General features: G+C 40.6%; 1 protein-coding gene across 3 annotated transcripts in view; it reads right to left on the bottom strand.

Moving 5' to 3' along the window:
- PRKCH (protein kinase C eta) overlaps nucleotides 1–12,443 on the bottom strand; it is a 237,209-nt gene that overhangs the window by 105,128 nt on the left and 119,638 nt on the right. For 2 of the 3 annotated variants that reach the window (XM_064374910.1, XM_064374911.1), the window contains 5 exons: nucleotides 12,209–12,321; nucleotides 9,677–9,827; nucleotides 7,226–7,260; nucleotides 3,156–3,244; nucleotides 1,529–1,658 (listed from right to left, as the gene is read on the bottom strand). In XM_064374910.1, coding sequence (XP_064230980.1) covers nucleotides 1,529–1,658; nucleotides 3,156–3,244; nucleotides 7,226–7,260; nucleotides 9,677–9,827; nucleotides 12,209–12,321 — 518 coding nt within the window. The remainder of the gene's footprint in view (nucleotides 1–1,528; nucleotides 1,659–3,155; nucleotides 3,245–7,225; nucleotides 7,261–9,676; nucleotides 9,828–12,208; nucleotides 12,322–12,443) is intronic. The other variant, XM_064374909.1, reaches the window with a different exon arrangement.

The raw sequence follows: 12,443 nt of genomic DNA, 5'->3' as shown, positions 1-12,443 counted from the left end.
CAGCTAGAGCAAATTCTGAGACAGTTTTTTGACATGGGCCCTGCTGATGGGAGGTGAAACTGAAGCTACAAGCAATACATTCCTGTTTTACGGAGTCAGTCCATCTGGGAAGCACACACAGATCCAAGTTTTGTGGGGCCTGAATTTACATAGTTTAGGAGACCCTCTTTAAGAAAAAGAACACCAAATCAAGTAGAGAGCTTTGGAAGATGCCCTTGAGAGAGAGGAGCCCTGAGACTTACGCTTCATTAGCTTCATGGGAAACCCACCTCTCTCAGGAAGACAGGTGTAAGACACACAAGCCTACAGAAGCCTTTCAAAACCACCACGTGACCACAAAAGCAAAAATCACAGGAGCTGGATCGCTGCAGGTGTGCTACCCTCAGGCCACCAGGGACAAGGATAATGCTGACGGGCCCCATGCACGGCTCTGCACATCAGCAGCAACCATGCAAAGCAGAAAAGGACTTCCCACTAGGAACCCACACCCAGGTGAGACCATCAAGCTAAAATCAAGCTGCACCTGGACCAATGCCCTACAAATTATCCATGATCTGGCTACTGTTTTGGTTTTACGAGAAAAAAATTATTAAATGGTGTTCTACAGAGATAGAAGAATGTGCCCTTCTTAAAGACAAGTGACTGGCCCCTTTTTATTGACAGAAGCAGGCTTCATAAGTGCAAGCAGTCAATGGAAGTTGTCTGTCTGCGCTCCTGCCAATTCTACCTCCCCATTGCTCTCCTCAACTTGCGGCTCAGGGTGTGTCTGATAAGGAAGGCTTCAGGTGCACCCCACGGCAGTCAGATCATTACATTTCCATGCAAGATGGCTCAGGGCCAACAGCTCCCTAACTCCTAACAAGTCAGGGATCAGCTCTCACACCCTCTGAGCCTTTGCTAGGTCCACAGCTCCAAACGCTCTCCACTGGGCACAGCTGGTGAGATGCAAGCGCACAAGCAAGGCTTTGGCCTCCTTCATTCTACCCGTGTCTCCAATCTCTATCAGAGGCTTCCTTCAGAAGACCCAGGGCAGCTCTTTTTATGTTGAATTCCTGCTTATTTCTGGTGAGGTCATCAGATCTATTCTCCTGCCAGTTCTTAACTCTTAATCCAACCTTCTCATTTGGCCATCTCACCTCCTCCTATCTTCCATTTCTTTTCAATTTTTATTTATTTTTTCTTTGTAGTGTCTCACCTGACTCAACCGTCTTCTATTTCTGACCAAGATCCCATCTTTTTGTCTTCCAAACACCTATTAAAGTACAGCGTCTAGCCTCTACTTGATAGCTAGCGAGCTGGATCACAGAATGTAACATTTAATGTCCTACGGTTAGAAAATGTGGGCATCAGGTGTACTTCTCTTTACACGCCTGACAAGCAACATGTAAGTTTAAAATGACTAAGATGTTCATTTACAACATATCTAAAACCTTCAGTTCTAGGACAGATTCTGAGCCCACAGAATTCTGAAAGCTTGCGGTGTAGTGTTCCCGTGAAGAGGCGGGTACCCAGCACCTCCGGGTCTCACTTTTACACTGAAGTCCTTGTCGCATTATTCCCCAGAGCAATGAGCCACAGTGATCGCAGAACGTTGGCACTTTGTAGTTGTGGATGCTGAACTTGTGTGGGATGTTGATCCCGAACCTCTGTTCTGCAATCTATAAAATAGGAAACAAAGGGACACAAGCTAAAATTTCATACCAACGTCCTTTGTAAAAACTGTAATAGGAGCTTGTCAAATGCAAAGTGTTACTACGCTAGGTGTATTATTTTACTGTACTCAGCCCCAGTTCAGTACTCAGGTCTTATTAACCAGACTAAGCACATTTTCTAATGAACAGGACAAGACAGAAACATGAGAGACGCATTAGGTCACATTAGCCATTTTGAGAAACAGAAACTAATATTTTCACTTCGTCTTTCATATTCAGCCCATATTTTCTCCTTGCCAATCCCCTAACACCCCCATCTGTGTCCCAGAACCTTTAAACTTCAGGATTAAATGGGTCTTTTACACACTATATATACTTGCTATCACTATAAGTTCTTTTAGACATTGTATCACAGGAGAAAAAATAAAAGAGACTCAGAGGCCATGGAATCACAGAAGAAGTGTATTCCAAAGTGATGTTAAAGTGACTACTTATTCAGCCCTTCCAGTCTTTCTTTGCCTGGCATTTGCAATCTGACAATCTGAGTTAAATCTCAGTTTCCAGCAAATAATTCCACTAGGCATGTGCTCTGCAGTCCACACCACAGTTTGATGCTATAACAACAGATCCATGCATGAAAAGGAGTAGGGCAGTCATTACTCCTCTTCAAAGTTTTCTGGCCTCTTTTCCTGGAAAAGCTATGGTTTATACCTCTTACGCAATCCTATAGGTGTACTATAAAGAACCACTGTGTTCCAGAGTTACTCTCTCAATGCATCTGCAAATCTACTGCTAAGTGTCAGCAACACTACATCTGCTTTCACTTCCATTAAAATGTATGCCTATTGCAGATGAATGCAAAAGGAGTGGCAAGAATGATGTTGAGGCTTTTACACACACACACACGCACGCGCACACACACACATCTTCCCTGACATTTCTTAAGAGGCTGGAGAAAGCCAGCAATCTTTTTACTTAGGAAGCATAATTTACAGTTATTAATATACGTGTCACATCAATTCTATCTTGTTTAGCTTATAAAAACTGTGTGAGGAAGCACTGATCCTGTTTTAAGACTGAGGCAAAGAGAGTTTGTGGGCCTTGCCTTGGCTTACAGAGAAGATAGCTAACAGAAGCTGGATTCAGCATTCAAACCCAGGCTGTCAGATGCCAAGTTCAGGGCTCCTTTTACTCTGCCAAAAGTCTCTCCAAATGAGTAGAACCAATCCATATAGCTTACACCCAGACAACCACTAATGGGGTCCTCACAAGGACAGATGATGCCACATAAGTACAGAAATACAAATGCTATAATAAAAAAAAAAGTTTCTCTTCTAATACCACCCTTGGCTTCAAAGAGTGTGGAAGGGAAGTGGCAGAGGGAGGAAAGCAGAGATTAGGGGGCGGGGAGAAGGAAAGGAGGGAGGGAGGGAGGGAGAGAGCAGGACATAGCACATACAATACACACACACACACTTAATCAGCAAACTGATATCCTCTTACCTTTGAATCCACTTTGTTAATATTGTTTTGGCAAGTACAGGCTGTAACAATTAGATGATGGCAGCGTTTATGGACGACACAGGTGCACACTAGGAAATTAGATCCAGCAATTATACATTTATCAGAAGGTTGCAGCCCAGCCGGTTACAGCAGAGTCAACCAGGGCTGCGCCGTGCCGGCACGACGGGACCTGTCTGGCCCGCATGACGGCAGCTGGTGCGCCCATCCTTCCTATTGGCCGCCATCCTAACACGGACCTTTGCTCGGGCTCAAACTATCCATTATCAAGTCCTGGGCTTATTTCCTCCTTCCTGACTTTATTCCATCCTGCACCCACCACCAGAGGACTCTTCCAACACTCTAGTCCTGCCCCCATAATCGAAAACCTTCCATGGTAATTCACTGCCAATCAACAGAGTTCAAATTTCCACGCAGGTTCCAGGCCCTCCAGAGGCTGCCTCAAGCTACTTGTCACCTTTCTTCTATGGGATCTACTTGTTCCAGTAAAAACTACATGGGTTGCTCTTCCTGGAGCACATCTGCACTGCCCCCCCGCCCCCAATAAACTACTGATGCCCCTTCCTCTCCCTGGAATATCCTTTTTGCCTATCAACTAACTAAATGTTAAGTTTAGGACAAGATGTAACTCAAAAAATGTCTCTTCCATGAAAATACTCTACCCCTACCCGCCCTTCTAGATTGAAACTACTTGCCCTCTTCTCATCTCCTGCAACCCTTAGCCTGCCCCTTCATTTCAAGCCTTCCACTCAGCCTTGTAATGCCCTCAGAATTCCCTGCATGATGCCTTCAGCAGAGGAGGCATTCAATAAATGTTTGTTGAATGGCTTAATCAACTGTTGAAATATTTAGAACTTTCTGAATAACATTTTTTTATTCTCATCTAGATAAGTGACATAGTGCAGATAGTCAAGCTTGTCATCAAAGGATAAACACATGCAATGAAGCAGGATAAAAATATACATCATCTTAAGATCCTTCAAGACATGTGGAAGGTCTCAGGATTAACTACATAAAGACAGGTGACATGTCAGCAAATAGTATTATACCTTAAAACACATCTAGCTTTCATCAGATTCAATTCTCAGGAGAACCAAATTGAAAGTGCCCAGAGAGCTGAGCGCAGTGGCTTACGCCTGTAATCCCAGCACTTTGGGAGGCGAGGCAGGCGGATCACTTGAGGTCAGGAGTTCAAGACCAGCCTAACCAACATGGTGAAACCCCATCTCTACTTAAAAATACAAAAATTAGCTGGGCATGGTGGCAGGCGCCTGTAATCTCAGGTACTTGGGAGGCTGAGGCAGGAGAATCGCTTGAATCCGGGAGGCGGAGGTTGCAGTGAGCCGAGATTGTGCCACTGTACTCCAGCCTGGGCAACAGAGCAAAAGTTTGTCTCAAAACAAACAGAAAGAAAGAGAGAGAGAGAGTGTGTGTGTGGGGGGGGGAGGGAGGGAGGAGAAAGAAAGGAAAAGAAAAGAAAAGAAAAGAAAAGAAAAAGAAAGAAAGAAAGAAAGAAAGGAAAGAAAGAAAGAAAGAAAACAAAGTGTCCAGAGAACTGGTCTTTTTATATGAGGTGATCTGAAAACCATCCTTCACACAGAAAGACTTTATTTTTTGAGGTATTGGTTTTTTTCTGTTTAGCTTGGTAAAGGCTTATTAATTTTATTAATCTTTTCAAAGAATCAGCATTGGATTTCATGGATTTTTTTCTGTTGTTTTCCTATTTTCAACTTCACCTATTTCTGCTCTGCTTGTATTATTTCTTTTCTTATGCCTGCTTGAGGCTTAAATTTCTCTTCCTTCTCTAGCTTCCTAAGATGGAAATTTCAATTCATGATTTTAGATCTTTCTTCTTTCCTACGGTAGCATTCAATGCTATATATTCCCATCTGAGCACTGCTTTTGCTGTATCATACATATTTTTATAAGTTACATTTTCATTTTCACTTGGCTCAAAATATTTTTTATATTCTCTTGAGTCTTATTCTTTGACCCACGTGTTACTTAGAATGCAATATTCAATCTTCCAATATTTGGGGGTTTTCCAGCTATCTTTCTGTTATTGATATCTAGTTTTAATTCCATTGTGGTCTAAGAAGGTACTGTTTATGGCTTCTCTTATTTTAAAATTGTTAAGGTACGTTTTATGGCCCAGAGTGCAGTCTATGTTGGTAAATGTTCCCTGTGAGCCTGAGAAGAATGTGAAAACTGCAGTTGTTGGATAGAGTATTCTATAAATGCCAATTTTACCTAGTGGTGATAATGCTGTTTAGACCAACTATATCCCTACTGATTTTCTGCCTGTTGGATCTATCAATTACCGAGATATTGAAGTCTCCAACTACAGAAGTGGATTTGTTCATTTCTCCTCGTGGTTCTATTAGTTTGTCTCATGTATTTGATGCCTGTTGTTAGGTACATACACACATACATGTTAAAAATTGTTATGTACTATTACATTGGTCTTTTTTTTTTTTTTTTTTTTTTGAGATGAAGTCTCACTCTATTGCCCAGGTTGGAGTGCAGTGGCATGATCTGGGCTCACTGCAACCTCCACCTCTACACTGGTCTTTAAATAAAACAAAACTTAAATAAAAATTGTTATGTATTCTTGGAAAACTGATCCCTTTATTACTGCCCCCTCTTTATTCCTGATAATTTTCTTTGTTCTGAAGTCTGCTTTGTCTGAAATACCTACGCCAGTTTGCTTTTGATCAGTGTTAGAATGGAATACCTCTCTCCAACTAGGCATTTGGTTTTATATGCCTTGGGGAGACATCAACAAAGTGGTGACTGCATGTCTCCTAACTAACAGTCTTTCCTACTCTTTAAATAGCAGGTGATGCACTGAAAATCAGGCCATCAAATATCCAGGCACTATAGGCCAAAGAGAAAAAGAAATAAAATACCAATAGAGATGTATCAGAAATCTCATGTTTTAAACTAAAAACTGTCATCTTGTCTATCCAGAGCTTCTCAACTCATCTTGGTGTGCATAAGGTGGTCTACCATGGACTTCAGTGCAAACTCCTGTGCTCGTAGACCCAGGCCACAAAGTGATATTGATTCTGGCTTGTGAACTATCTCTTCACTTGGGACTGAGATTAATAGCATGCAGGTCAATATTGCTGTCATATTCATTACATATTTGTTTTTTCCTAACTTTGAAAGTTCAATGGAATTATTCATACATAGTAAAGTCAAAGTTAGATTCAAGAGTATGTCTTATTGATTGAATAAGGATTCATCCAAGGGAAGTAATGTGTTACCTCACCTCTTCCAGAAGAGAAGGCAAGATTTTCTTAACCACATGTAGGCTACTGTTCTAGGATTCATGGTACTGTTTTACCAATTATCCATAGAGTGAAACTCTATGTCCCATGTGTATAAACTATGTGATGATACTCTTGCAAAGGTTAAGGAGGGCCCAGATGACAGGCAAGCCTGAACGGCCTGGTTAAACCACCTAACTAAGGGCTCTTCTTCCATTCCTGCCATTGTATTTCATTCCAATTCTGCTAGAACACTAGTAAATTGGTTTTGTCTCAGATTGTGAAAAACAAATGTAACGTAGTAACTTACAAGATCACTGACAGCTTAACTTTGAACATTTCTCACTTTTTTTTGAAATCATAAAATTTCAAAAAACAATTTGGATAACAGCTTATATTTCCTGAGCAGGGAAAAAAGAGAAAACAGCACCCTACTATCCATCGGATTGTAAAAAACGAAAGTTTATCTTCAAAATTTAAGAGTAAGCTCAGATAATCACATTACCTTTTAGTACTCTTACGTTATTGCAGAGACAAAACTTTAAACAATGAAACTTTATTAGGTATCCTGGCTTTAGAAGTAAAAACATCCCCTCTACATTGTCTAAAATATGGCTAAGATATATCCAAACTAAAGAGTTGTAACTACATGGAGGCTTCCTTTGACCTACAGAGAGTCATTTATAAAAACATTAAGGGAAGATATCCTGTTTTCTCTTGGTCTAATCATTTTTAAAGATAGGAACAAGATGAAACATCATTTTTAAAATGTTTTCTTACCTTGGCATTGATAACCCTGTTTCCCAAATACTCCCCTGTTGAAGAGAAGAAAACTACCATCAGTCAAGTATTTCAGCAATAACCCTCTTATAGTCCTTAAGGAAAACAAATTTTATCCTCTCCTCCTTTATGAAAACACAATTTCAGGGAAGATGCAAAGATGATGTGCTTTGTGAGCCATTGTTTGTTACTATGAGACACAAAGAAAACCATGTGATGGATTAGAATGCGCCGTATGATACAAATGGGTGGATAATGACAATTCCCGTTCCATCTATGTCCCTGGCAATTTCTGAGTCCTCAGTGGCAATAAATTCATCTGTACGTGGGATTATTAAGCCTCGGCCTAAAGAGTTCCCGCCTTATTCTCTCTCACATAAAAATGTTCAGATGCTGAAGTAAACAGACACAGATACACTGTGGAAGCACACAGGGGAGTCTACAGCAGCTGCCTGACCCAGGGGACCTGCCCTTGTCCCTGGTGTCCCCATCACCCCTGGAGTCCACAGGTGGGCAGAGGTGCCACCACAATAAGCCCTTCAGGCCCACCACTTCCATCTCTGCCTCTCCCGAATATATTCTATGGGTGATGGTAATATCAGGAGTATTCTCATTCTCATTCTCATTAACAAAGACCACAGTAACTAAGCCCATAGGATGTGCCAGGCACTGGGCCAAGCGGCTGATATATACTATTTCTTTTAATCCTCACAAAAAGCCATGGGAGGCAGCATTCAAAATAACATGGGTAAGAGCATACGCTCTGAAGCCAGATGGACTGATGCTTTGAGTCACAGTTTCCTCATCCATAAGAGGGACTAATGATAACAGTGCCTACTACATAGGGCTCTAATGAAGATTAAACGTTCTAATATAAAATGCTCAGAATAGGGCCTGGCACTTTAAGTACTATATAAAAGTTTATTATACAAGTACAATAAAATTGTTATCTATTTTGCAAATGAAGAGATATTGATAGGCTACACAACTTGACCAAGTCACACACTCAGTTGGTGATGAGACTGGAAGTCAGAGTCCATGCTCTTAATCACATATATGTAATACATACACCTAATATTTTAAGTGTGTGTGTGTGAGAGAGACAGTATGAGTATGAGGCTGTGTGGTTTGGTGGGGGGCGCGTTAAAGGCTGGTTGGGTGCAGTTTATGTTTCTTTGGTGGAAAAAAAGTCAGTGAAATGATCAAATAAGTTTCCATTACGAATGTTAGTTCAGGTCAGGGGCCATCACCACTAATGCCTACAGGGGCCTGGCAGGTCACATAAAAGAGAGAAGTGGAAACGTGTGACATGAAATACACTGCAACGGGCAGGCACTCTTAGGTCAAACCAGCGAACCGCAGAGAGGTGGGGTGATGGCCAAGTGGAGTGCGGCCTGATGCAAAGAGGAAACGTGGGCTCAAAGACGCTAGGGCTGCTCATTTTTTCCCCCCCAAAAAATGTGATAGATTTTTTTTTCTAAAGACAATAAATGTTATGACACATTTGTTGGTTTCATATCTACAGCTTAGGGTCTCAAAACTTGTTTCTTGATTAAAAATGTCAGAAATACTAACTAGCCCTAGGTTGTGACTACTGAAGATATAAAATCCAAAGTATCACAGAAAGCAAAATACAAAGTAATTAATTGATCAATACTCAGAAACTTCTCTGATCCAAGGGTTTCTGCCTTCATTAAACAAAATGATTAACGTTGACAACAAAAATATAGATCTGCTTTCGTGCTACTAAACCGTGTTTTCTCCTGAGATGGGTGTGTGAGGGCATGCTTCTTTCTTCCCTTTCCAAATAAGTATGCTTCATTTATCGCTAACTAAAGGTAACTATCTATTGGTTAAATTTATTTTACATTTGCCACTGAGACTTAAGCTTCAGTTGTATGTCTAGTAAGCTATAGCCCCAAATCTGTACATTTCTCAATGTTTAATTATCTTATTTCCTAACTGTCTGGGATTAGACTGTAGTATGTGATCACAGAAGGCTATTATCTTCTGCTACATACCAAGAGGCTGAAAACTACTTTGTGCTATTAATTTCCATAAGTCATCATGCCATTCGTGCCTTCTTAAAGCAATATTGTTGATTATTCTTTGGTCCTTAGGGGCTGATTATCCAATTTACTGATCGTCTATTTATTGACTCACTATCTTTTTTCTCTGATTTATGCTTTTTGACCAGTTCATGATTCATTAGCATCTTTATCAAGATGATTTTAAAAAGAAATAATATCTAAAATTTGGACCCATAAACTATTTAGTTTTTTTGTTTTTTTGTAATGGAGATTTAAATTATTGGGTCAACATATTAGAATAAAAGGCAAAAATCAGATCCCAAAAGAATTCTTAAATAATCACACATTCTGCTGAAGTCATACATAACCAGAGGAAGCCTATTAGAGAGAAGCTCCGAGGAGAAGTCAGGGAACTCCTTACCAGATAAACTCCCTGCAGTGAGAGCAGTAGGTGGGCTGCCTCAGATACGTGGCCATGAACTTGTGTCCATTGATCTGGTGGACTCGTCTTCGCATTGCCCTTTGGCGCTTCCTGGTAAAATGTTTGAAGATCCGGTCTCTCTGGAGAGTAGCTATATATTCAAAGGAAGGAAAAAAATAAAAAGATGTAAGGAATCTAATGCACCTAACAGATGAGAAGGTTTGATAGTTCAAGTACTCCCCAAATTATTATTTTTTCCTTCAAGATCTAAAACATCCCCCCCAAATCACTGTGGTTTCCTAATAGGACTCCATTTTTTTTTTCTTGAGACAGGATCTAAGGCTAAAGTGCAGTGGCTTAATCACAACTTACTGCAGCCTCAAACTCTCAGGCCCAAGTGATGCTCCTACCTCAGCATCCCGAGCTGCTGGGGCTATAGGCACACACCACCGTACCCACCTAATTAAAACAAAATTTATTTTGGAGACATGGGGGTCTCACTATGATGCCAGGACTGGTCTCCAACTCCCAGGTTCAGATGATCCTCCTGCCTTGGCCTCCCAAAGTGCTGAGATTGCAAGTGTGTGTCACCGCACCCAGCCACGTGGCTTTTTAAGGTTAGACGTATGCAAACCCCTGAGATGCCTATTGCCTGGTTATATCTGGCTATCACGGGGCAATCTCTTGCAGCATAGACCACGGGTTTCCCAGGGTTCTGACAGGGCGGCATGTGACATCAGCATGGTCTTCTAGCTCCAGTCTGGCTGTCTGGGACCTCAGGTCCATCTATGGGCTGTAAGCATTTCTCATTACTCTCCTTTAATTCTGGTATCCTTGCAAACTAAATGGGGGAATCGACCACCGCACAGACTATGAGAGCTCTGTCCAAAAGCCATTGCTACAAGACTACCTCTGTTAACCTGGAATAGGTAGAAATTAACCTGGAATAGGTGCAAAATTCCTTTTCTAACCTCAGGCTTTTAAAACAGTGCCTTTAATCTGAGGACTCTTAAAACTGCATAATTATGTCTTCCAAATAATTATACTAGAATTTTTTTTCTAGGGTATGCAGAGACTTGTGATTAATAAAATATAGCTTATTTCCTCAATAATTCTTTAATCACCGAAACAAAGGAAATTTTTAAAATCATGAAAGAATAATTTGCTAAAAAATTTCAAACCCTAGAAGAGACAGAAGATTTCAAAGATAATCTCAGATACCTGTTAAAAAGGAAATTATAAAACAATAAGAAAACACACAAAAAATTATACTCCTAGGATAAGATAAGGATAATAAAACTCATATCTGTAATACCAACACCTTGGGAGGCTGAGACAGGAGGACTGCTTGAGCCCAGGAGTTCAAGACCACCCTGAATAATATAGCAAGGCCCTGTCTCTTAAAAAACCTTTTTCAAAGGAACAATAAACTCTGAAGCCATCAAAAGTTCACAAATTTGCAATTTAAGAAATTTAAAGTTCTATTTGACAAAAAATACAAAGCAGAAAGTTGAAAGAAATAAAATGAGGGAAGGGAGGACTTGTAACACATAGCAAAGGGTTACTATTTATAATACATAGAACTCAGTAAGAAAAAAAGATGAACCATCCAGCAAAAAAGGGCCAGAGGATGTGAAGAGGCAATTCCTAAAACTGTAAGTGCAAACAGCCAATAACCATGCTAAGATGTCCAATCCTAACCAAGACGGACACATAAGAACCAGAAGCTGAGTCTCATTTTTGCTTCTTAAGTTGGCGAATACTTAAAAACTTTGCTCAAGTGTCCTTTTTAACAAGGGTGAGGTGGAACAGGCACCCTGTCCTGTTGGTTGGCGTATAAACTGGGGTCCAGTCCTGGCCCCACCACACCAGCTCTCTTTTTCTTGCTAAGCCTCAGGGTTCCCATCTAGAAACCAGGTGGACTCTTCCTCCTAGGGTTTTTCCAAGGACTGAATCAGGTAACACATTCAAAGAGCTTAGCACAAAGCTAGGCACATCGCAGCATTAAAAAAAAATGGTTATTTAGGTTAATGGTTATTTAGGGCAAGCGCAGTGGCTCACATCTTTAATTCCAAAACTTTGGGAGGCAGAAGTGGAAGATCACTTGAACCTAAGAGTTGGAAACCAGTCTGCACAACATAGTGAAACTCCTTCTCTACAAAAAAGAAAAAACAAAAAGAAAACAAAAGAAAAAGAAAAAGAATATAGCTGGATGTGAACCTATGGTCTCAGCTACTAAGGAGGATCATTTGAGCCCAGGAGGTTGAGACTACCATAAGCCATGATTGCACCACTGCACTCCAGCTGGGCAACAGAGAAAGACCCTCTCTCCAATAAAATAAAATAAAGGGAAAAGAAAGAAAAATATGTAGTTATTTCATTAATAATTTTCTTGGAGACCAATGTGACAATACCTGTCAAAGAAATTAGAGTCTATACAATAGATCTCAAAGAGTGAAATGCAGAAATATCAAAATGAATTTGGCTAAGACACCAATATCTTCAGAGGTTCCAGCACAGTTAAAATTATACCTGCCTCAGTTTCTGTTTGGAGGTATGTGTAATCTTTGGCAAACAGCCTAATGACTTTCCTTCTTAGGTTTCCCATATGTCTCAAGAAGATGAAGATGCCCCTGTCGTCAGCCCTGTGGGAATAATGTCATGACCAATAATCCTGACAGGTTCTAAGGACTGTGTAAGAACAGAAGTTACTACACTCTACTGCCCTCTTCCACGCATGACACTTCTAGAAGTCATTTAGAAACCA

The sequence above is a fragment of the Aotus nancymaae genome, unplaced genomic scaffold, assembly GCF_030222135.1.
Source record: "Aotus nancymaae isolate 86718 unplaced genomic scaffold, 86718_ANA_hifiasm-v0.15.2.pri h1tg000011l, whole genome shotgun sequence".
NCBI lineage: Eukaryota > Metazoa > Chordata > Mammalia > Primates > Aotidae > Aotus > Aotus nancymaae.
Note: the sequence above shows the minus strand (reverse complement) of the source record. Positions and strands in the feature narration are given on the sequence as shown.